This window comes from Rhinolophus sinicus, chromosome 6 (assembly GCF_057876585.1).
Source record: "Rhinolophus sinicus isolate RSI-liver-muscle chromosome 6, RSI-T2T, whole genome shotgun sequence".
Taxonomy (NCBI): domain Eukaryota; kingdom Metazoa; phylum Chordata; class Mammalia; order Chiroptera; family Rhinolophidae; genus Rhinolophus; species Rhinolophus sinicus.
Genome location: NC_142506.1, coordinates 10,766,746 through 10,792,957, shown reverse-complemented (window position 1 = coordinate 10,792,957; position 26,212 = coordinate 10,766,746). Strand labels below are relative to the sequence as shown.

The 26,212-nt window shown below is 40.7% G+C and overlaps 1 protein-coding gene across 7 annotated transcripts in view; it reads right to left on the bottom strand.

Annotated features, from left to right (window-relative positions):
• The window catches only part of LOC109443351 (uncharacterized), a 196,040-nt gene that overhangs the window by 55,576 nt on the left and 114,252 nt on the right, over nt 1-26,212 (bottom strand). For 5 of the 7 annotated variants that reach the window (XR_012490850.2, XR_012490849.2, XR_012490832.2 and 2 more), the window contains one exon: nt 22,059-22,179. The exons of 1 other annotated variant lie outside the window; for it this stretch is intronic. Coding sequence is in view for 2 of the 6 variants with exons in the window: in XM_088798952.1 (XP_088655078.1) it covers nt 22,059-22,179 (121 nt within the window). In the remaining 4 variants the exon portion in view is untranslated. Of the gene's footprint in view, nt 1-17,160; nt 18,638-22,058; nt 22,180-26,212 lie in introns of those variants that run through there. One more of the 7 variants, XM_088798953.1, reaches the window with a different exon arrangement.

The window sequence follows — 26,212 nt, the reverse complement described above, 5'->3', positions numbered from 1 at the left end:
CAGAAAAAGAGGAGATGTCTGTTTTCACATCAGTACAGAGATTTTTGCCCTTTGCAGTTACTTCTCTGAGTGAGTTTCTCCTTTCTTAGGTCTCTCATACATCATGGCTGGGTCCCCTTCAGCACCTAATATCCCAGACCCTGTCTACTTTGTACCAATGTCTATGTCGTCTGCCAGACTCTCAGGGATGTTAGGAGCCATCTTTGGGTATCTCTTCCTTCCCCTACATCAACCTCCCCACTCCCAGGATGCAGGGAGTGGGGAGGTTGATGTAGGGGAAGGAATTCCAAGACTTCAATGTTCTTGGAATAAGTGAACGGATATAGTGATTTATTTTCCTAAAGCATCTTTTACCATCAAGCTGGAGATGTAAAAACCCAGAGAAAATGGAGTTATGCCTCTGAGACCAATGATTTCAAAGGGGGAGATGCCACCATGGGTATTGGAGGTGTACAAAATGACCCTTGACTGTATAATTATAAGTGATCCTAATGTAGCAAATGAGGTAGACAACTATAAAAATTAATATGGCAACATCAGAAAGAGTAAGCTGAGGCTCTATAAAAGCGCTAAAAAAATTTGAAGTTGAGTTTAGCTATGTTTAGAGTAGGAAGCAGAACAATATATATATATTTCTATAGCTTGGGTCAAAGGATGTCATAAGAACGTGACAGAAGGAAACATATGTGTGACTGTGTTTTCATCTTTTTGTTCCCCCAGTGGCCAACCCTTGAGCTTTTCTATCTAACCCACTTTTCTAGGAATTTTCTATACCTTTGACCAAATGATTTACACTGGAGTTGCCATAAAAGCGTAATTTGATTTGGTCCTCAGCTCGGTTACCTGGTCCAGGGATGGACTGTTAGCTTAGGTTTAGCCAATGAAGCCTTTCCTTGGAACTTTTGGAACTGGGACAAAAGAGATCTTGAGGGCTGTCAATTTCAGGTGACCAAATTCCTAAGACAGAAAAGTGTTGGACCATGCAGTGGCCATATTTCCCATTACTATAAAAGCCCAGTCTGTAGTGATAGAAGCTAAAGGAACCACAGAGAGAAGGGAGGGGATAGAAGCCAGTATAGGAGTTCAGGCAAGTTCCAGTCCGTGGGTCCAATGCCGTCAGACCCTGTCACACTCTGGCTCTTCTCCATTAGGTCAATTAACTTCTTTATTTCCTGTGCATAAGGAAGTTGGAGATGGTTCTCTCTTACTTACAACAGAAGCATTCTAGAAAATACACTTGCCCGTTAAGATGAAGGGAATCAACTGGAAATATTAGAGAGCCCCATGTGGATTCAGGAAAGTCCCCCCAAAAGGACTGGAAGTGTTCAGGTGTCTCAGCCCAGAGCACTTCCATCCAAGGGCGTTGAGAGTGTTTATGGCATGAAACAGAGCGCTCTTCCTCAGAGATCTTTCAGGAAACATGGAGGATGTGGGAGGGGTTGGGTAATGGGAAAAAGAGATGAATTTCCTAAAAGGACACCGATGGGAGTTCCTTTCCCATTTTTGCATCCCACTTTACCTACTCTCTCTGATCTTTATTTTTTTTTTCTCTGTATAATACAGACACTATGACACCTCACTGCCTTAAGGTGCTTTGTACACCTTTGCTTTCTGTAGAAAGGTCAGGGTTTGTTATCCTCATAAGCTGGCTAAAGTAACAAACAGAAAGCAATCGGCAGCTTCTCTTATTACCAAGTCAGACTCAGGTAATAATTGTTAATGACAAAATGCTTAGAACTACACTGTACCAAATATTGATTAATTGTCCATTAGCTTCCCCCCCTTTGGAATAAGGTACTCTTGTATGTAATAGCAACTGTATCAGGGTGGGGTAGCGTTATTACACATTTTTACAAGATTGAAACAAATCTTGTAAAATTTATTGTCCAGCTTGTTGCAAACACTAGACAGTCCTGAAATAAAGGAGTCCACCCTCCCTCCATAAACCTCGTTAGCCACTTATTTCATGAAAAGCAAGCTAACTAGCATGGCAGAAAATGAGATTTCAGAGAGGAGGAAGAATGCCTATGCAGTAAGAGGCCATGGAAATCAGGACGATGAGCTCAAAAATAACAAACGCAGCAGATAATAAAGACAATTTATAAATTGGAGAGATGTCCACTCATTCACCAGGACGTGGAGATTCTCCCTCCTTCATATCTGTGTTCCATCTCTCTCTCTTTAAATCCCTATTGACAGTTTTCGAAGTCCAAGTCTCCATTAAATCTTCCTAAATTACTGTAACCAGCTACCTCGTCCCCCCAACCCCTACACTTGGCGAACACCCATCCTCCACTCTGGAATTTCAGCTTGGAGACAGATGATGGGGTCCTGCAGTCACCTCCCTTCCTTATCTCTGCCTTTCATCTTTTCCCATCTTTCACTGGGATAACAAAGGACAGGCTTCTTTAACTCCTTTCTCTTTTTTTTTTTTTTGGACTGGGACGTCCCTTCTATAAAGTGCAATAGCAATTACACCAGGACAACTCCTGAGATGTTCAAGGAAAGAGATAAAGGAATTTAGAAAAATCTCTTTCTCGATGAAGCCCACATTTCAATACTATTGTTTGGTTTCAAATTAGCTAGAGTGATTCTTTCCTTGAAGTCCTATTATAATTTTCTTCCCTCTCTACCCCAGGAGTGGCAGATGGACCATTGAGATGGATGACACAGATTGTGTATACAGAAATGCAAAAGAGAAAAACCTATTAATTGCTTTAAAATGTTATACTGATGGTTATCCTTATTTTACAAAAGAGGAATCTGAGGCTCAGAGAAGTTAATTTCCCAAGCTGTGGAGTTAGGGACAGGCAAGATTAAAATCTCAGGAACATGCCATTTTCAAGGAGGTCTTACAGAATGATTAAAGGCTCTGTCGAATGGAGAGGGAATTTGGAGTGCCCAGGAGAGGAGAAGTAATGGTTAGAGAAAGGGGCAAGAAGGTGGATGGCGAGTGTAGGTGAGGAAAAGGTAGTGAATAACCATCTTATATAACCGCCTCCTATGCCCCATGGTTAATGGTCTCTTCGACAATTTAGATTTACTAACATTACTTCCATGTAAATACCCCCTTGGTCTCCCCTCCCTGCTCCATACATTCTGTAGTGAATTTTATGATATGTGCAAATTCTTGGTGCTGAGTGACTTTCTTGTTTTTGGTGGGGACGGAGGGGTCTCATAAAAGGGGCTGAATGTCCCATCTGGGTAGCCCCCCTCGACCGAGAAGACAAGCAGAGACAGCCTAGGCAGTAACCTAGGAGGTAGAGAAAGTCATGATGTTGAATGATGTTGAAATGAGACCTCAGGGTCATTTGTAGAAATTTTGTGGGGAGGATTTAAACTAACAGAGCCAATGGAATTGAGAGCTCTGAGCTCTCCTAGGGGCAGGTGGGCCCCAGCTGATCTCTGCATTACATCTGTCCTACCCCCTACACCCTATATTCTTGAAGTGTGAGGACCAGACTGTCTTATTCCCTTCTATCCTAGAACCTCACATGGTTCCTGTTTCACAGCAACAATAAATCAATGGTTCGTTTGACAGAGATGCCTGAGAAACCTGGTCCAGTAGGATCATGGGGGCTGAAACCTGACTGAAGTAGGTTTAGGAGAAAGTCTGAGATGGAAGTGCAGAAGTAGGAGACATCAGCTACATATCCAAAAATTGGGGCAGTGGTAGCTAAAGTAAGCAGCGTGGTTGGAAAAACGTTGATTTTTCTTGTTTTAAGAGGAAAGATACATGGCTCACGAATATTAGTAGGCCGAGAGAATGGACATGATATTCCTTTTAGAACAAATTGGTTTTTCCCTCCTCAATTACATACAAATACGCACTCTATTAACCAATTCATGTGAAACAGTCACCCAGCCATCATTAACTCATCACCTTATCTGTAATAGTTATCGTTATATAACTTTCCTTCTTCAAGTCTTTCAGGATTTTCCAGAGCCTTCTGTTTACAGTTCACAGTTGACAATGTGGTGGTCCTTCTTGACCTGGTTCTTGCTTAATTCGCAGGCCTATCATCACCTACCCGCCAGGATGCCACCATCCAGCTATATTGCGCCACCTGTAGTTTCCAGAGGGCGCTACACTCTTTTACATAAATGACCTGCCTTCCGGTGTTCTCTGCCTGCAATTTCCTTTCCCACCCCCTTTTTCCTTGGGTAAGTTCTCCTCTTAGCGCAGGTGACACCAGGCATCTTGTTGTTTGCAGAGCAATTCTTGCTTTCCTCTTGGCGAATAGAGTGATTTTCGGTTGAGTAGCTGTCGAGATTCTGTGTTTTTGATGGCAGGGACCATTGTGTTTTGTCTCCATGTCACTGTTTCTTAGTCTGCCACCTATAGGGCTGCAGTAATTTTTTATCTGCTGAATGAAGTAAGAGCAAAGGACATTTGACCACTTGTGGCATGCATTATTTCAAAATTCTACTGCCTGTTTCCATTTTATGGTTTTAAAAGACATTTTTAAAAATTGTATGTTATATTTATGACTGTTTGAGTCTAACTTCCTTTTGCTCATATCGCCCTGCTATCCATTTCAGGCCTGAACAGAGTTCTCGGAGGCAGTTATGGTAACAATGGATGCACAATACTTTGATTTTTTCTTCCTCTGTAATTGCCACATCTAAGGACCACATCCTCTCCCAGTGTATACAGCATTTGAGCCGATTAGTCAGCCTGTCAAGAATAGCTGTTTCTAGTTTCAAGTGATAATATTTAGGGCAGCTATAAACATCTTTGCAGAACTCATTTTTTTCCTTTAGATTAATTTCTTGGGATAAATTCTCCAAATTGATATTCTTAGGTCAAAGAGTGTAAACATTTTTATGACTCCTGTCACCACTTGCCAAATTGCTTTCTGCAAAGATTATGGGACTTTTTAGGGCCACCACCAAACTTATTTTTCCTCTGCTGTCTTGATGACATTTGGCCATTTGAAAAAAAGAATAAATAAATAGATTGGTTTTAATTATTTTGGTAGATATAAAGTAGATGTTCAGAATTGTTTTAATGTATATTTCTTTATTAGTAAGAAAACCTGTGTTGCACATTTGTATTTTTTTGAGCCAATTAATTACAAATATGGAGATAAATCATTTGAATGCAGAAATAAAAGAGTAAGTACTAATCCTGAAAAAAAAGCTGAGATAATTGGTGGAGAGAAATAAAAAAATATTACTGAAGAACAGGAGGTGAGTTTATACTTGTAAAGATGGACAGGCACATTTTCTCCTAAGAGAGGCCTAAAAGAAGACAGACAAGATAGGTAAGAGAGAAGAGACACAATAATAGGAAATGATAAGTAGCATTAATTAGGCATTTAATATATTAGTGTTACTGTACTAACTGCTTTCTATGGGTTCTCGCTTTTAATCATCAGAACCACCCATTGCACAGATGGGGAAACTGAGGCTCAGCAAGATTAGGTGGCCTGTATATTGTCGTAGAGGAAGCCTGTGTTGGGCCAGGTTTCAGACCCGATTCTAGAGTGTATACCCTTCATCACGATCCTGCACCTTATAGCTGAGTTGTGGGAGAGAAGGTAAGTTTCTTTGTGATTCTGATTCAGTAAAAGAGAGGCAGTGATGACCTTCTGAGAGGGGTCAGAGTAAGGAGAGTGTTTCGTGGACACAAGATGACAGCAGCAATTGTGGGCTGCATTTTGATATGAACCTGGTTAGCATATTTCTGTGACACTGTCAACAGTAGTCTGGGCTTTGGAAGGCAGAGGAAGAAAGGACAGAGAGGGATGTGCTATGTTTGTGTGTTGTTGGGTTGCAGCTGGACCTGGAGAAAGGGGTTCCACATTCTAGATCCAAGAGGGCAGGATTACAGTGGCTGACAGAGCTGTTCAGGTCACACAGGGACCCACCCATGGCCACAGGGAATGGCTATCTGCACAGTTCAGTTACCACTGCAACTATTAATACCACGACTACTGTGTTCTCAGGATTCTCCTGAGACACCGAACCAACAGGCTATGTGTAAAAGGAGATTTATTACAAGGCATTGGATCCCGCAGTTACGGAGGCTGAGAGCTCCCACTGTCTGCAAGCTGGAGACCCAGGAAAGCCAGGGGTGTAACTCAGTCTGTCTGAAGGCCTGAGAATCAGGGGAGCTGATGGCATAGATCTCAGTCTGAGGGCAGGAGAAGATGAGATGAGAAGTCTTAGCTCAAGCAGCGAGGGAGGAAAAAAGGGGTTTTGTTCAAGTCAGGCCCCAAAAGGACTGGATGTACCCACCGCCATCTGCTTTACTGAGCCCACTGATTCAAATGCTAATCTCTTCTGGTAACGTCCTCACAGACATGCCCAGAAATAATGCCTAATCTGGACAGCCGGTCAAGTTGACACATGAAATTAACCATCACAACTACAATAATAACTGCCACATAACATACTGATCAGACAGAAGGTGCCAGTCTGCTCTCGGGACTTTGTGTGGCTTATTTAGCCCTGCAGACAACTGTCTGGGGCAGCATGCTGCCCTGTACATGTCTGTGCTCAGACGCACGGCCGCCGTTTCCTGCTCTGCTCTGCACTGCAGAGGACGGACCCCTGCGGACTCCACTTCCAAGGCTGTTTTGCCTGCTGGCTGCTGTTAGGCCAACAAGGGACATCACCAGCAGTGGCTGGGTCTCCTTCATGGCTCAGTGCCTACCACCCAGCCCCTCGAACTATGGTTCTGGGCTCAGAGGTGGGCCCCCCGTGGCTCCAACTCCTGCCTATGTGACAGGTGCTATTATTATCCTCATTTGGCATAAAAGATAGAGAAGATACTTTCCCAAGATTGCCAGCTAGTAAGTGATGATGCTAGAATGCAAACCCAGGCAGTCTGACGAAGGAACTGAGGCTTGGAGAGTCAGGAAACAAGTCCAAAGCCACACTGCTAGAAGGTGTTGGGGCCAGAATGCGAAAGCCGGCTGCCTGAGAACAGCCATGGCAGGTGCGGGACGCAGAAAACTCCTTTGTCCCAGATTTTGCTGCCTCTGAGTCTGGAAGCCTGGAGGCCAACACTACCCCACTGCCGGCTGCGCTGGGAAGAAGAAAGAGAATGAGGAGGAGGGAAGAACGCAGAACCTCTGTGCTGACTCGTCTGAATGATCAAATCCACACTGTGGCCATCGGAGGCTGGGCTTTGACACACAGTCTCCTTGCCCTAGCCAGCCAGCCCTGATGAGCTGTAGGCGTCAGTGCTTCTCCAAAGCCACTGCCCATGGCGGCTGGCTCTCTTTCCCTTTGCCCATGCTTTTGATCAGAGGGGGCCGGGAACCAAAGGCACAGCTAGGAAACCCTTCCTTAGCGTTGCCTGGGACTTCCTGGGATGGCTTCAAAGGTTGGAAAGCAATTTGCAGCTTTTGTGTGGAAGGCCACAGGGTTTGGGGGGAGTGTTTCCATTGGTGGGGGAGCTAATTAGGCCCAGTAACTGCTTGCCCACCTCACAAGTCACTTGAAAGCCCTCTGGGATGACGAGGTGAGGAAGACAAAGACCGCTTTGTGCTCTGCAGGCAGTTCACTGCTGCTGTGCAAGTGGCAGGTTTGGCAAATGAGGTCTGGGGAGACCAGTACTTACTAACCCTCGGGGGATTGGCCAAATGGGCTGGGTGGAGTGACTGTCCTATATTTACGTCCTGCTGCTGGTTGCACGAAGGCCACAGTCCTCTAATGCTATACGCTGTTGTTGGAAAGCCTTTCTACGCAGAGCTACTAGTGATTTGTCACATAAACTGTTGTATCCTTATTGATAAAGGTCTCCACTGGTATCAATGAATTAGCTGTTTCCCTAGTGATTAATGCACTTTGCAAGAGTGAAATTAGAGTACTCGAAAAGCAGATCACCTAAGGAAATGCCACAAAAGTAAGAAAGACCTTTCGATTATTCGTAAGCCTTTATTACTGCCAGGTTTTTGACAGGAAGAGCAAGCTATGTGTTATTAGACCCCTTTTGGGGGTCGGGGGGGTGTATCTAGAGCTATAGCAAATGGCTTCATTTTTAAGGTTGAGTAGACCTAGCTCTGTTTTAAACTCCCTACCTATTTCCTCATCTGTTTAGTGAGGATATTCGTGGGTTCTCATAAGATGGTTAAAAATAAATAAATAACCCAGGCAACTCACATAGCATGCGTTTGGTGAACATTAGTTGTTATTATCCCGTAAACATTCCTCAGTACTGGTTAACCCCGTTCACAAGGAACCACCTCGTTCAGCCACCAGCTCTCTAAATCTTTCATCTTTCCTTTCCACCCAAGAGGCGGCAAACAGAGGCACTACTCGCTCACTCCTGTAATACAATATGCCTGTTACGTCCCCAGCAGGTCGTACAGCCATGCCTATTGCCATCTTAATGAGTGCCCTTTGGTCGGTAACAGGAATAACTGGATAACACGGGCAGATTTGCTAAAGAGTTAGGCTAAATAGCACAACTTAATCCTGCCAGAGGCTGTGCATTGTTCTCTAGTCTCCGATTCATTGCATTCCTTGTGTTCTTTGTGCTTTGCTCTGCTTTCCACATCTGTCTTCTTTTTATGTTGTTTGTAGTGACCTCACGGGACCCCTCTGCAAGGGACGCAGGGTCCAGGTGTGCTGCTGAAAGGCTTTGTTGTCCTGCTGTGAATCCTAAGCAGGAGTCATCCTTTTTCTCCAGGTCACTTCTCTGTCCTGTGTTCCCCCGGTGGCAGCATTTACAGCCTGAATTTGCACCTAGTGAGCAGTGGGGCACAGCCACTGGATGGCCTTGCCTCCTTCCACATTACATATTCGAGTCTCGAGCCAATGGGGTGTCAGCTATTATTTATGGAGAACATTTTATGAGGTTTCAAGTGCTCTCCTGCTTTCAGGGTATGAGCAGTTTTAATTAACACAGCATTCTGAAAGGTAGGCAATAGGAGAGTCAGGCACACTTAGGCTGGCACAAATCACTTACAGGCCTCAGTTTCCTCATCTGTAAAGTGGCAATTATGCTGACTGCCTCAGAGGCTTATTGGCAAGATAAATGAGCTATTATATGTAAAATGTGAAGTCAGATAAAATAAATGGGAAGTATTTATCCATCTTGAAAGTCCTGTTGAATAATTTCTGCAGGTATTTGGCCCTCTGAAAACTGCCTTAGCTTTGATTTTTTTGTGTGTTCCTTTTTTTCCCTTTTTACCACAAGTCCTAGTTCCCCTTTTCACTCTGCCATGGAGCTCATCTCTTTTAGGCTGCTGAAATATGCACTAAAAGCCACATGCCTCCTATGATTTTGTTTCTCAGAAGTTTGTTTCTAGACTATCTGTTTCCATGGACTTTCTGGCAAAGTGTTCCCAGGAAGACTCAGCCTCAAAAAGATTGATAATTTTAGCATTTACATTAGGTCTATTTTCTATTTTTTTTTAAAGTTAATGTTTGCTTATGCATGAGATAAAATTTCTTAGGTTTTTAAATTCTGTTATTTCTTCCAGATATCCAATTATTCACAGCACCATTTGTTGAAAAAAATCTATGCTTCACCATGAAATTGCCTTCAAAATGTTAAAAATTAACTTGAATATAGGGTGAATATCTGGGCTCTGTATCTTAATCTCTAAGTCTAACCTTATGTCACTGTCACACTGTCTTGATTATTGTAGCTTTATAGTTAGCTTTGAAATTGGGTAGTGTGGTAGGCTGCCGAATAGGTAGGAAATGGTCCTACCAATGACATTTACATCCTACCCCCTGGAAACTGTGACTGTTACTGTAAATGGCAGAAAAGGGTTTTGCAGATGTGATTGAGTCTGGGACCTTAGGATGTAGAGATAATTCTGACTGATCCAGGAGGGCTCCAAATGCAGTCACAATTATTCTTATAAGAGGGAGACAGAGACAGAGTTGACATGCGCTCAAAGAAGACAATGGGGAGATGGAACAAAAAGATATTTGACGATGCTGGCTTTGACGAGTGATGTGGCCACACACCAAGGAATGGCAACAGCCACCACAAGAAGCAAGGAATGGATTTACCTCTAGAGCTCATGGAGGGAACATGGCCCTGCTGGCACCTTAATTTTGGCCTGGCGATACTGATTTTAGACTTCCGGTCTCCAAACCTGGAAGAAAATACATTGCTGTGTTTTTGGCAATGAACGTCATGGGGATTTCCTCAGAATCCCTAAGGAACTAATACATGTAGCACGAGCTTCCGAGACCAACAGTTTGACCATGATGTGTTTAAATGTGGATCTCTTTGTGTTGATTATACTTGAGGTTTGTTAAATTTCGTGGATTCATAGATTAATATTTTTCATAACGTTTGAGAGGTTTTCAGCCGGGGGAAGAGGTATATAAAGTGTAGAAGCAAAGAAAGCACATGATCTGATTGGCTGTCGCAGAAAACCTCGTTGCTTTTTGCAATGGTTGTCCTTAGCATTTTGATGTTGTAACCTTGAGGCCATTAGAGGCTTATATTTTGGTTCATTAACGTGGGTCCCCACAGCATTAGAGCCACCTCAGTCTAATGGCCTCCTAGTTTAACACTTGCTTTGCAACCTTATGTAAATCAAGTGGCTTTTCTGGACTTCACACTTCTTAGCTTGTCAATGGAATTATAATCATAGAATAGCAACGTTCACGCACACAGCATCAATGTCATAAAGAAGACTAGATAAACCTGAAGTGAATACAACTGGCAAGCGTTAACTGTGCTCTGAATGATAAGCCATCCATCTCTCCAAGGACTGGCTGACGAAGGGTGCTCGGTGCCGATTATTCTCCATTGTCACATCACGAGGCTGGTAAGAGCAGATGCCCGGGACCTCATCATGTTTTCAAAACTGCCTAATGGTTTCCAAAACGGCTGTGTGCTATGTGTGGGAATAAACAGTTCAAAGAGAAGCAATAAACCACAAGCTGGTTTTCAATATCTCAAAAGAAGCAGGCAGACCTCAAGGTTCTCATAAAATTAACACCTCCATAGTCTTTCTCAGCTAGACCTGAGGGAGGTTATTATTCTGTTTGGCTTTGTAGATGGGTTCCTAACGCATGGAGAAGGCTGTCCTTAGAAGCAGGAAAAAGCCAGTCTGTAATGGCATTCAGATTTTCAGAAGCTTTACATCAAATGAAACCTGTTTCCTCCATATTACTGATCTGAGCAGTCACAACCCAATAAAATAACCAAGGGGACATTCTCAAACATCGATAAAATATGACATTTCCTAGGTGTCTAGAGCAAGCTCCCAAGGGGCACAGGGCACGGAGCTGTGGTGAAAAAAATCCCTGAGTAGACCCAATGCCTGAACTGAGGTTTAGATTCTTCCTGTCTGAGTGTGTCTGTGACTTCATTTCATCTTCTCTCAAAAGGCTACATACATGCCTATAACTAATACATGACACATCTAGTTTTTAATAATTATCTTTTTATATTTTTCAGAGCTCCATAGAATGGAATAAAATAAACCATAAATAAATCATATAAAGTCACTTCCTCTGGTTGAATAAAAGGAAAGTTCTGTATCATAAGGAAGTAAACCAAGGCTGCAAACCAAGGCTGCAGAGCTGAAAAAGGCCCATCATGCCAGCCAGTCTGGCCCCCTGAAGAAAATATTTTAAAGCATGGGCAACTTCTGTCCACCCGAGCTATAGTTTGGAATCCGCAAAGGGAAAAACAGGCCAAACCATTCCACTTGCTCGGTCTCCAAAGCCTGTAACCACTGCTGCCAAGCATCTTCTAGTCTTGGTGGGAGCTCCAGCTGGAGACTAGATGTTTCCATCTGTAGGATGGCAGGTGGTTACATAATTAGCCACATACATTTGTAACACTGTGAAGAGAAGCCTGGTAACAAATCCATCCTTGCTGTACATCTGTTGGATGTTATGATGGACTGGAAAAGGGTCTGTCCTTAAAATAAATGGATCAAAATACTTGTGTCTTTTAAATCTTCTGGAGTTGCTTATTTAGGCAAAGTCACTACTGAAGCCAAAATTGGAATGGCAGGGGTAAGCGAGCTTCAAGTTTTATATATATAGCGACATCCTCTGCTATCCACTCAGCTTGAGCCTTTTCTGCATTCTTCCGGAGCTTGCACCCCTCTGCCCCCTGTGCCCTCCGGAGGGACCACTTTTCACTAGAGTTGCATGCACTTCTATCTTCTGCCTGAATTGAGGGACTTGGTTTTATCATAGTCTGACTTATTTCTCACCCCTCCAGACCATGTGGACACATATTTCTATCTTTCACACTTACCAACAATGGAAATAACAAGTTCAATTGCAGGCCACTCAAATAAAAGACAATTCATTGGTTCTGAACCCAAAATATATTTGTTTCAAAAAGAGAAGCAGACGCAGCCCAGAAGATACGGTCCTAGCTTAGCCGGCAATCGAATTTCTACGAAGCCCCAGTCTTGTTTCTGCAGTTGTTGATTTCTTCAGAGCAGAAAGGAAAGCGAACTCAGAAGTCAGTAACTGGATGCTGAGGTGACATGTGGGGTAGGATGGGAAAAGGGGATGGTTTGGTCCTCCACCTGCTGCTTATCTTACTTTTTATTGTGTTCAGAACCCGTTGAGGCAGGGAGGTGCTGGGTGTTCCCCGCAAATTCCCAACAACGTTGCTCTAGTTCCCTGAATCTAGTGACTTCTCTCATCTCCGTGTAGGTCATTTTTCAAATTTTGGCTAACCTGGAAAGTTGCCACTCAAAACAATTCTTAGCCTTTATTCGATAGTCATGTTCTTCATGCAATAAATGGCTCTCCTAATCCCCAGCTAGCAAAACACTGGCTGGACTACCACCAGTAGTGAAAGGGTAATGTTAGCTAGCAGCGGTTGCCCCATTTATTGCCAGCCAAATGGGTATGGGATTTCAAATGAGAGTTTCATTAAAAGTTTAAAAAGGCCCAGAAGAACACAGTCCTGTTCTTTTCAGTTTGTTGAGATGTCTTCCTAATGGCTCTTAGGACCCAGAGCAAACCCCTCATTGAGATAAAGGGCCGGACTGCTATGGCTTCCAGGGCCCTTAGTAGAGACAAAAGCCACGCCTCTGGGTGTGCAGGTGTCTGCATTAGCATCTGAAGCTTTGTGAGCCCTCTCCCTGAGAAGGTTCTGAGACTCACCTGGCAAGATGAGATAATGGGTTTCTACATTTAGCACCTGGGCTATCTAAGCACCACAACTTTTTAGCTCTAACTCAAAAACGTATCACTATAAAAGATGGGAGATGGGGCGAAAGCCACTTTCGGAGAGTAAAGGGAAAAGACTTTTTGAAAATCTCTGTGAGCCAGAGTAATGAGTGAAGAATAAGAGAAATGAAACTGGCGAGATATTTTTACTTCACAATGCCAGGAGGGGGACTTTTCTGAGTGATTTTTTTCTTGCCAATAGTAAGTACTTGAAACCCAGCTCAAGATTTGAGTATAGCTAGCTTGGCTTGTCCCTTCCCTAATTTAGGGTAGAAAAGGGAATAAAATGAATCGGTAATAATTTAAACCCTAGGGAGCCACGGGAAATTTCAAAAAAGCTTCTTATGTGTTGTTACTATGTAAGGAAGAGGCCATCTGCAAACCAGGAAGTGGGCCGTCACCAGGAACCAAATCATATGCACCTTGATCTTGGACTTCCAGCCCCCAGAACGGTGAGAAATAAATGTTTGCTGTGTAAGCCACCCAGTCTATGGTCATTTACTAAAGCAGCCTAAAGTGACTAAGACAAGTGCTTTGCCACATCCCCCATTTCCATCTGTCAACCCTGACATTCTCGTGCAAGGACTTTCTCTCTGAGGCATGCTTTTCCTGCCCAAGTGGTGGGTTGAAAATGCAGCGGAATTAGACTCTTAGAGAACAATGATTAACGGGGACTGTTGTATAAACACCCAGCTTCCTCATTCCTTGGGTGTGATAACTCAGTGGTGAGTGTAAAACACTGACTGCCCAGTGAGTCCAGGGGACGGAACTCAACACCCATAATGGTAGTCGGCTTTATAATTTCCTCTTAATTGGCTGCTTTCTCTCTCTTGTCTCCTGCACGCCTCTGCTAGTATTTTCTTCACCTTCCAGATAAACTCCCTCCATTTAGGTCCACATCTCAGAGTCAGCTTTTTCTAGAAGAATTCACACTAAAACAGACTCATCGTCTACAATTCTTTGTACAACTCCTCCCAGTAAGGCTGATCTAGCAGCTCCCAATTGCTTTAAAGAGCTGGGAGGCAGAATAGGTATATCATCTCCGTCCTTGTAAACCATGCTGTCATTGTGCAACACCAGAAATGTGACAGTGGCAGTAACATGCTTCATCTGTGTAAATGAATACAACACTCAGGCACATTCCGTGTCTCTGATACTAAGTGACGACTGAATCATTGGTAACCAGTGCCATATTCTCTTGAATCAAATGTGAATATAGCAATATCTTGCATGGGATGGTGAGATTCTTTTTGAATGATTTCATCACTCAGAAATTCGACCACGTCTTTCAAGATGAAGGGGTGCATTCTGGGAAGAGAAATTAAGGAGATGGAGTGTTTAAACATGGCCTGTTGTATTCAATCAGAGTTGACACATGACAAGCTTTCCCTGGGACAAGAGTCAAACGCCAAAGAAGGATTTCAATTATCTGAGGTTTTCACTAGGGTCTGTTATAGAATTTGTTTTTGCTGACCTATTTCACGGTAGCCTTGAAATGGGAAAGACAAAACACAGGCGTAGCAGAGTTGGAATGGGTTTTCCATCTGCATACTGCACATTCGGTATTTAGTTCCAAGTATTTTAGCTTATGTGATCTCCCTCTCCCCTGGGTTTCTGTAGCAATTTCAATCTGTCCTGCTCTTACGACACATGTATGTACTAATGTGTCTTGTACTAATACATTTATTGGTGTATATCTTGACTTTTCTACTGGAGCATATTCTCCTTGAAATCATGGTAGTTGATGTTGTTGACACTGAGAAGTTGTCTCCCTGAGCACCTTACGTCTTACCCATCCTGGCATCCCAGACCTTAGTGAAAAAGCAGGAATATTGTTGGAGCTCCGTAAATGCCTGTGAATGACTACCTTTGGCATTAAATGCATGCAAAGGACCTACCATCTCAGTAAGTTTTAGGGGCTGAGAGGTGCTTAGTTCATATCCTTATCATCTCTCTACTGCCTCAAAAATACTCTTTTTAATGATTTCAAAAAAAAGGAAAAAATGCTAAGAGATCTGAGCCACCCCTTTGGGAGAAGATAAAAGGCTATGTTAGCTTTTTAATTTTGTTATATTACTGGTACTCCTTGCCTTACTTTGTCATTCAACAAACACATTTGCTATGATTTGGGCACTGTGCTGAGTATCTCGGATTTTCAGTTTTTTTGAAACATTTTGTCACTCATTGCTATGTGCCTCTAGGCAAGCACAAGTCATTAGTACGCATAAATAAAGGTCTTAAACAGTTACATCATTTTCTTAGTGTGTTGCTAAAACAGGGATCGGAGGGAGTTACCACTCCCAAATAATTGTTATGCTTATATCATAAGTAAAAAGAGAAAATTTAAAAACCTAACAGCAAGCTAGGCCCTGTGTTGTATATGAATGAACTATGCCCAGCAAGTTATTAACTTATGCAGATACTTGCAAAAGTTCTATGGATTATGTACTATTATCGTCTGGTTTCCCAGATAAGAAAACCTACTTATGGTCACACAGTCAGTAAGTGGTAGATTTAGGCTACGAACCCAGGGAGTCTTACTCCAAATGCTGCTCTCTTAACCACAATGCAGCTAATTGTCTCCCTTTTCACTTTGGCGTCCAGGAAGCTTCGAGAGAAATTGGTCCTTGAACTTCACTTGGAATTTTATATTTACATTGGACTTTGACCTTGAATTTCGTTGTATCTGTTTTTCTTTTGTTCTCTTCTACCTCTATTTTCCTGTTGCCTTGATTTTTGAAAATTTCTGTATTTTTTTTTCTACCTGATTGCTCTATATATGTGGGGGCAACAACACTGGTTACAATGCCACTTTTGTCATTCCTATTTCAGGTGAAAAGGATCTGGAAATTTTATAGCCAGGCACTGTGTTAGGAAATGATGATCTGGACAGATGAAGTGACTTGTTCTACTTCACACAGCTGGTGAGTGGTCATCCTGTGGCAAGAATCTAGCGCCCCTGACTTCTGGTCCAGTGCTTTTTCGCCCATAGCATACTGTCTGTCGTTCCTGATGATTTACAGTCACTGCCCATTTCTTAATCATTTCTTGTGTTGTCTCTCTCTTCCTAGAATACATTTAATCTTTCTCCCTTTTATCTGAAGAGATGATGTAATATATAAGGAAACATGGGGCTCCAGGAGGCAGAAAACCCTGTGACACTAAACAAATTATTTACCTTCTATGGGCTTTATTTCTTCATCTGCATTGATAAACGCTCTAATCTCTAAGGTACTTTGTGTGCATGGACATAAATAGTAACATTTGTAATTTATTTAATATGCAATTTATTAAATTCATATATCTAAGAATCAAAAGTTTGAAAACCAATTTTCATGAGTATTAAAATTATTGATTTAAAATTTGATTGATCAAATTCTCTCAAATAATTAATTGCAACTTCAAATTTAGTAACGTATTCCTTTAAATGCTGCATACATTAAACTGTAGGCAAAACACAAATAGAATTGTTATAAAACATATTATTATACCTGCTTTCAAACCTAAGATTTCACTATCATGATTTTAATTCTTTTCCACATTAGTTCTACATTTGTTTTTCTATTTTCTAAAGCTTATTTCTTTACTTAGCTGGGATCCTTCTAGACCTTCAATAATCATATTTGACACTTGACCAGGGAAAAACTAAGCTGACCAGACTCAAAAGAAAAAGAATATCTTTGTTGACTATTCAAGCATTCAGTACCTAGGTTTTAGATCAATTGATTCTCACTCAGAGTACAAAATTTCTGCTTTGCCCGTGGCCATTCAAACACAAGTCACTGATCAATACAGATAAACTTATGCTAATATTGAGTTTTAGGACTACATCGTCCATATTTTCAATCTGGTATTGCCCCCACAAAATGATGGCCATAGTTTCTTTTTTAAAAATAGTATTGTTTTTTTTTTGCTTTTCAACTTTATTGAGACATTATATATATATATATATATATATATATATATATATATATATATATATATATATATATCCATTTAAAGTGTACGGTTCAATGAATTTTCACAAATGCATACACTGAGTCGCCAATGCTACAATAAATACATGGAATATATAAAATACTTGTATCACTACCCCAGATTTCGCTTGTTCCCTTTGCTGGTCAGTCCCCATCATGACCCCAGATCTAAACCCAGGCAACCATTGAGCTGGTGATTGCAAATACAGCTGCTATGCACATAAGTGTAACATTAGCGTAGAGGTCTTAAACATAGTTTTAAAAGTCATCTCTAAGGAGTTCATGTTTTTTGATGCTATTGCAAATGATACCTTTCAAAATTTCCATATCCAATTGTTCATGGATAGTATATAGAAACCAGTTGATTTTTATATTGCCTTTTTACCTTTTCTCCTTGCTCAATTATTTTAAATTCCTTAGGCATTTTTTGTACACAATCATTTCTTCTGTATATGAAGACAGTTTTCCTTCTTTCCACCCTATATGCCTTGTGTCCTTGCCTTATTGAAAGGTCTAGGACCTCCATTATGGTGTTTAGAACTACTGAGAGTAGAAATCCTGTCTTGTTCATCATATGGTGTCTTCAACCATTAAGTATGATGTTCAGTCTTTCGCCACTAACTATACTATTAATTGTAGTCTCTCGCCGTTAAATATGATATTAGCTGTAGGTTTTATCGTAGACATTCTTCATGAGGTTAAAGAATTTCCTTCTATTCCTAGTTTGCTGAGAGCTTTGTTTTATAATCATGAATAAGTGTTCACGTTTGTTCAATGTGTTTTCTGCATAAATTAAAATGCACACATATTTTTCTTTTATTTTCTTAATGTCAGAAGGTTGACATTTACCTTTGATGCTATCGTTAATATATTTGGATTTAAATCTACCTTGTTCCTGTTTTTTTTCTACATGTACCATCTTTTCTCTATTCCTTTTCTTCTCTCCTTTTGATATTTGAAGGTAGGTTTTAGAATTCCATTTTATATTCACCATTGACTTATTCCCTATATTTCCGTTTTATTCGGTAATGGTTTCTGTAGCACTCACAGCGTGCAGCTTTCACTTACCATAGTCTATCTTCATGTAATATAATGTCACTTCACAGATAACGCGTAAAAATTATGACTGCACTTCAATTTCTTTCTCCCATCTTTTGTACTATCGTTATCACACATTTTCCTTGTACATGTATTTTAAGCCCTACACTAATCTGTTATTACTTTTCTGTTATTTAATCAACTGTATCGTAAAGCTTTTGAAAATTGAGAAACTGTCTTTTATATTTATTCACATATTTATCCTTTCTGGAGTTCTCATTTCTTTGTGTAAATCCAAATTCACATCTAGTGTCATTTCTCTTCTGCCTAAAGAACTCACCATTAACATTTCTTGCAGCGTAAGTCTGCTGGTGATGCATCTCCCATCTTTTGTTTATCTGACATGTGTATTTCTTTTCTTGCTTTCATTTTTACAAGATATTTTCAAAGAACGTGGAAGTCTACGCTGAAGAAGAGACTTCTTGCTGACCCTGAGTAGAAATGCAATATGAGCCAAAGTTTTGTTTTAAACCACCAATATTTTGGGGTTATTTGTAATTGGGGCATCACCTAACTTATCCTGATTGATCCATTTGCTGACATAAGAGAAAACTCCCGTTACAGACCCCTTACTCATTCTTTCTCTCTCATTTTTGTCTTTGTGTTCAAAACCTTCCTTAATGGAAAGCAAGCAGGCTCTCTTTCTGGTGTCTGTTTCCTGAATTCGTTCTGAAATATGAAACAAAGGCCCAAATTCTTAAGCTAATGTTTGGGGTTTTTTTCCCCATTCTTTTTTCTAAGAGCCTCTTATGCTTTATGTTTAAACCCTCCAAACTCCTGCTAGGTTGGGCCATTCCCTGTTTGCCATCCACATCTTGCATTTCCTTTCTTCTGTGCATAGCATAGTGATTCACTAAAGAGTTAGACATATTGGGCTCAAATTGTAGCCTCGGCTCTCACTAACTGTGTGACCACAAGTAAATCATTTACTCTTCTTTCAGAGACAGATTTTTTCTTCTGTGAACAGGAGATACAATATCTTCCTTGCAGTATCGGAGTGAAGATTAATGAGAAAATGTTTGAAAAGTGTTTAGTCCAACATTTGACTCATAGTAGGCCCTCAAAACTTGGAAGTTTAGTTGTTTTATGCATCCCTTCTACATGGAGTCTCCTATCCGTGCCTCTAACTCAGTTCTTTAAGGACAATTTAAAAGCTTTGTTGCTCTCCTTGTGTGTTTTTATTCCTAGTCCACGTTTCCTTCTTCGTCGGTAACACCTACATATCATTTCTTATTTTCTGAAAACCCAGAGTAATGGTTGGTAGATCTTCTGGACGATGATATGACATATACCTTAATGTTTTAAATGTATGTCTTTTAGCATGTATTAGATTTTAAGCTTCTTGCGAGGAGAATCCATGTCTATTGTTTAAGTTTTGTATGTCCCACAACAACCAGTACGAGGCCTGAAAACCACTGAGTAGGAACCTACCACTGAGGTGAACTCGATAAAGGTGTTTTTGAATGAGTAATGAATGGAAATTGACCACATTTGCCCTGGTTCACACCATAGCCCTATCTCCATTCCCTAGGTCCGGAGTTTCTGCTGAATATTTTGTTTACTAAAAGAGGGACAAGGAAACTTTGTCTTTTAAACTTTGGAGCACCTACTGAGCTAGGTACATTATAAACTTTGTCTAATTGGATTTTCATTTTATTCCCTGAAGAAGGTATTTGCTAAGCCATGCATCCAGGGTACACGGGTGGTAACTGACAGAGATGGGGTGTGTTGACTTCTAGAAGCCATGCTGTTTTCATTATATGATATTTGGTTTTGAAGCAGGCTTTGTAACAATGTTGACAATGTGTTCTCCAACGAACTCATTCTCTGTTCTGACTCTATTAAATGGGATGGAGACATTTTAAAATATGGAGTTCTTAAACAGACTGCGATTTCTTCTTTCAGACCCTGGCAGAACTTTAGAGCTGAACACTGAGATACTGAGAGCAAATGCTCATGGCTGATTAATTCCAAATAAGAATGCAGCCGTCCTGAAATGACCTTGAGCATCAATTGGAAAGTAGGTTTTTATTCACATGAACTCCATCCAGGAACCCAACGAAGAAACCCTGCAGGGTGAGCTTAGTCTAAGGAAACTAATGCCTTCTGGAGTCATGGCCACACACAGAAAGTAAAGAGCCCAGTTAACTTGGAGGAGACATGCAACAATGTCATTGTATGCATGTGGAGAAAAGGAGAAAGGTCTCCTCTGCAGGTATCACCTGCCACCTCAATACATCTCTTGATAGCTAATGGCTGCAATTGGAATTTGCTGAACAAATGGGGTGAGGAAAGGCTGTAGGAGATTGTGAGAGACGGAGCTTTGGGAAGGGGCAGTGCTAGCTTATTATCCTTGGCCAGGAAGGGCTGTTCATTGATTTTAGTACTGGCTACCTTTTGGGCTTGTCTCAGTCAAAATGAGTCCTATCCAGGAAGCTACTTACAAAGGAATGCTTTGTTTTCTTTGGATCAAATTCAGCCTGAACCTCGTAGACAAGGCGCTAAGATTCTCAGGTCAGGGATTGGGTTCCAAAATCACCCCCTAAGCCTTACTAACTACCTTTGCCACTCCTATTTTGTCTGCCACCCCCTGCTTCATGTTGTGGGTGGGCGCTTGTCAGTGTAGGTTTGACTTCAGTTATTGTACAAACTGGCAAACTTTGCTAACAATTGAAATTTCTGAGCCACACATGAGTAAATTCCCAGGTAGAATTAATTTCTTATTCTTATTTTTCATCACCTCCTAGGTACTTTTATGAATTTTTTTTTTTTTTAAAGTCAAACCTCTTGGGCTAGTTTTTTTGTGTAATTATCTCCCTTACCTGATTTCTTGACTAATCCTTATCATATCCATAAGGTCATACTATATAGATGGTAGATAAATAGACAGACACATGTGTATATATGTATATATATATGTGTGTGTATATATATGTACATATATATGTATGTATATATCTGTGATATGTGTGTATACATATCTGTGATGTACATATAGTAATAAATATTTGTTGAATTACATTGAATTTATGGAAACAACTCACTTGTCTAGTCTAATTATAATAACTAATTCTTATACAGCAATTATGATGCCAGAAACTCTTCTAAGAAATTTTCATATATTAACTCTTTTAATCCTCACACCAACCCTCTAAGGTTAATACTATTGTTTGCATCCTCATTCTCTAGCTGAAGAAACAGAGGCACAGAGAAGTTAAGTAAATGTCCATGGTCACACTAATCCAACCCTGGAAGTCTGTCTCTGGAGTCCATACTCTTTATTTTATGTGGCTTTTCCATATTACACTAGTGGAAGGGAAGTCAAACACACATGGGCAGAACATTTCTTTAGAATTTTGTGATACTGCTGGCTATAGGAACTTACATCTACACAAACATACACATTTTATTTGTTCATTCATTCGTTCATTTGCCATTTACTGAGTGTGTACCAATATGTTTGTATATGCTAAGTATTTGGGATAGGGCGTGTGTGTGTCTGTGTGTGTCAAATCTTGGTTTGGGCCTATCTCTGAATCTTTCATCATCTGGTATTTTAGGAAAAGGAGAAGTTGAGGCAGGAGGGGAAGAAGAAACCATGAATGACTAGTCTCAGCAAATCCACTTCCATAATTGAATGTTGCATTCAAGGTAGCGATCAATTTGCTACACCAACTTTCCCTTCTAGTTTAATCTGTTCATATGCAACCCCTGGGACTGTTTGCCCTATGTGCCTCATAACCCATCCCCTGCCACTGCTGACTGGACCAGAGAAAGACACAGGACCCAAGGTAAATCACTGTACCAGTGAATGAAGAGACACAGAGATGTCAGTGTACTAAACATGCTTACCTGGGAGTCATGGAGAGCAAAGCCTTGGGTACGGAGCTGGGTCTGCATCAGAGAAGATATATCGCTGAGCGAGAATGGAGCTAATGCCAGAGAGAAGCAGAGTTCAGGGAGACCACTGGGCCTTTAAGAGACAAAAAGAGTAAGCTGCAATTTTCAACTTCCCAGCTCTAGCCCTGTGAGATCTATCTGTGTTTGTTTAAGAGTTAGGCTTTCTGTGAGTTTCCCTATTTGATCTTCCCAAGAAAAAAACCCCAGGTGTTTTTGAAATAGCTTCAGTGGATTTCTTTTCGCAAACACATAATGCCCTTTGACTTGAACAGACACTGACTCCTCTCTCCTTCAATGAGGAAACTTGTGGAAAATAAGGCTCTCTAGCCCAGGAATTATGATGGTGGTTCTGTATCGTCATTGCCTCTAGTGTCATGAGGCCTCCACTTCTCTACTCTAAAAACACAATCACCCCACAATCTTGACTTCTTTTTAATCCCGAGCACTGACTAGTAGTATTTGACAATGGCCATGAAGAATGGAAATAGCACAGGGAAGGGCGAAACCTTTAGTCTGAGCTCTAATGACTGTGGTTTCAGTTATGGGACAGGACTTGCCAACTCTGCTCTCTGGTTGTTGGAATGCTGCTGTCATTTGGATGCTTCTCAGTTCTGCCCAGAACTAAGGTATTGAGTGGTCCCCAGAATCAATGTAAACAACTGGGTAAATCAATATAAACAATTAAAATATAAACAATTAGAAGGTTAAATAGAAGACCTAGACATGTCAGACAAAGTCATCCCTTCTTGGTGGGTGGGTTGTGGGAAGTTTCTATCCCTTTAAGTACCTGAAAATGCACAGGAAAATAGAAAGGTGATGGGGGCTGCCTGTCTGCAAGGCTGCCCTCAATTTTCTGATCTATGAAGTGGAGGAATTGTAATGGATTCGATGACCCATAAGGGCTCTTCCAGCTTCATGGACAACTAGGAATGGAGTCAGAGTCATCATAGCAAACTCAGCAGTTTAACTGCTCAAAAGATGTTATGCAACCCATCTTCCTGCATATACCAAGGGTACCAAAAAATGTGTACAAGTGGACACGTTGGTCAATGTTGCTCAACCAGTAGTTCACCGTAATCAGAAGTGTCTGGATGTTGATGGTAACCACTTTGAGCACCTCTTATAATTGCAGAAGTCAGGCGTGACTTGTATTCATCTTTTGTTAGTGGAATATATTGAGTATTATAATTTTAATAGTTTTTTTCTTTCTTAAAATGTACATGCATGTTTTTGGCACCCGCTGTTTTTACATGATACCTGCCCAAGGAGGCCAGTAAATAATAGTGCATAAGTGGTTGTTATGGGTTGAATGATGGGGAGCTCAGTTTGTTTCCTAAAAAGAAATTCACTCTGTCATTCCTTGGATGGATTTTTGAGCAAAATGAAATTTCCCCTGTAAGTGCAGTCAAAGGTGGAAACCTGCTAGGAGAGATTAAGATTAAAACCTCCAGGGGTAAGGAGTGTAGAGCAGCATTTTAATTAATGAAGCTACAAGTGTGAAGTTCTTAGTCTACTGCTTTTCATGTAGAAGGCGCTTGGTACAAGCAAGATCTTTCCTTTCTTCTTTAGTTTTCCAAGACTCTTTGCTTCATAAGACCCATATAATGACATGGGTGGGTGGTTTAATTTGCCTCCTTAGGAAACCAGTAAAACTCATTCCTAGTTGAATTAAACTCATTCCTAGTGCCAAGAAGACACAGTGGAAGAGGATAATTTTTTTTTTTTTTTTGGTGGAATAATTCAAGAGCTCTCAGAAGCAGGATTCACTATGGGTAGATGCAGGCTAACTGACCATAGAAATGCAATGCACATACAGATATTTTGAAAACAAGATGGAACATTCAGTAGGTGAAACAGAAGTGCCCAATCCATGCTAGGATGAGGTAATGATGTATCTCAGTTAATTAAGGGGCGCTCTTACAGTAGAATCAACCTCAAATTGTATTTTTAGGAGTCCAGTAGATATTACATCAATAAGATGTTCTAGGGCAAGACAATTAAAAAATACTCCATGAGAACTACGTTTTAGCATAGCATTCCAAAACACATAACTTTTAATTTTCAGAAAATAATCTGAAGTTTTTTGGGGGAGAGGGTGGAGAGAATCCTAGTTTTGGAGCCAACAGGAGAAAATGGAGATACTGAGAAACAAAGAGAGAAAGTTTGCATGGTTTTTACCTGTTTCCCTCCCTGTCAGCAACCAGCTTGATATCCTGCAGCCATCCATGTTTTGCAACAAAATTAAAAAGGAAACTGGCCTCTCAGGGCCTTGAGAACTCAACTTCTCAAGACCTCCGGGTCATGGACTTGATTTTGATGTTTACAAATAGCTGAGGTCCTACTAGTGGTGATGCATGGATGAGAACTCACAAAATCATATCGTGTTTCCCCAAAAATAAGACTTAGCTGGACAATCAGCTCTAATGTGTCTTTTGGAGCAAAAATCAATATAAGAACCAATTTTATTTTACTATAAGACCTGGTATAATATAATATAAAATATAATATAATACAATGTAATGTAATATAATGTAATATAATATAATACCGTGTCTTATATTAATTTTTGCTCTAAAAGATGCATTAGAGCTAATTGTTCGGCTGGGTCTTATTTTCGGGGAAACATGGTACATCAAACCAAAGGCACATAGGTTTTCCATGCATAGAGTTTTACCTCCCTCCAAGTTCCATCCTTTGAATCTTATTTAATGCTTAAAATAACCTTGCAAGGCAGGAATTAGTTTCACCACTTTTAGAGGAAGAAACTGAGGCTCAGAATTTAAGTGATTTTCCCAAGTGATCTGGCAAAGTAGAAACTTAAAATTTCCACAGCCAGATTCAGTTTTCTTTCCCACAACACCTGCTTCTATTGATTAGAACTTCTCCAAGGGCTCTAAGTCTTACACTTACTGTGAGAATCATTATATTAAGGAAACTTAGTTAGTTCTGCACCCAGCTGCTATTTTCATTTTGTGCTACCAGGCGAATAAACAGTTTTACGGTGTTCTATTTCAGTAGCTTTCTAACTTTAAGATACAAAAGGATCACTCAATATCTTCTCAAAATGCAAATTACTGGGTCCCATCTCCAGAAATTTTGAGACAATAGAGCTGGGAAAGGGCCAGGGAATCTGCATTTTTCAAAATGTAAAGTATACTTGACACACAACATTGTGTAAGTTTAAGGAGTACGTGTTGATTTGATATATCCATATATTGCAATATCATTGCCATTATAACATTAGCCAGCAGCTCTATCATGTCACTTAATTATCTTTTTTTTTGTGTGTGGTAGGAATAATTAACATCTAGTCTCTTAGCAAGTTTAAATACAATATTAGTATCTATAATCACTATGCTGTACATTAGATCTCCAGGACTTATTCATCTACTCGTGGCAAGTTTGCAACCTTAAACAACATCTCTCTATGTGATCCAGCAATTCAACTTCTGAGTCTACATACAAAGAAAATGAACTCAGGATATCAAAGGGATATCTGCACTCCCATGTTTACTGCAGCACTATTTACAATAGCCAACATATGGAAACAAACTTAATGCCCGTCAATGAATGAATGGATAAAGAAGATATGCAATGGAATATTATTCAACCATGAGAAACAAGGAGATGCTGCCATGTGTGCAATGTGAATGGACCCTGAGGACATTATACTTAGTGAAATAAGTCAGACAGAGAAAGACAAATACTGTATTAAGTCAATTATATGTGGAATCTAAGAAAAGCCCAACTCATAAAAATGGAGTAGAGAGCCAAGATGGCAGAGTAGACAAACACTGTGCTTGCTTCCTTCAGTGAACACATTAAAATTACAACTAAATTATAAAACAGTCAACCTGGAGAACCATCTGAAGTCTGGCTGAACAGAAGTTTTATGACAAGGATATAAGGAACAAGCCACGTTGAGACTGGTAGGAGGGGTGGAGACGCTAAACGGACTGGCCCCAAATCTCCATGTGGTGGTTAAGAACCAGGAGGGATATCTCAGCCGTGGAGGTCTCCCCCAGAGGAGCGAGATACCCCAGCTCCACACCGGCCTCCTCTGCCAAGAGGACAGGTGCCAGGAAGAGGACCCCCACAACATCTGT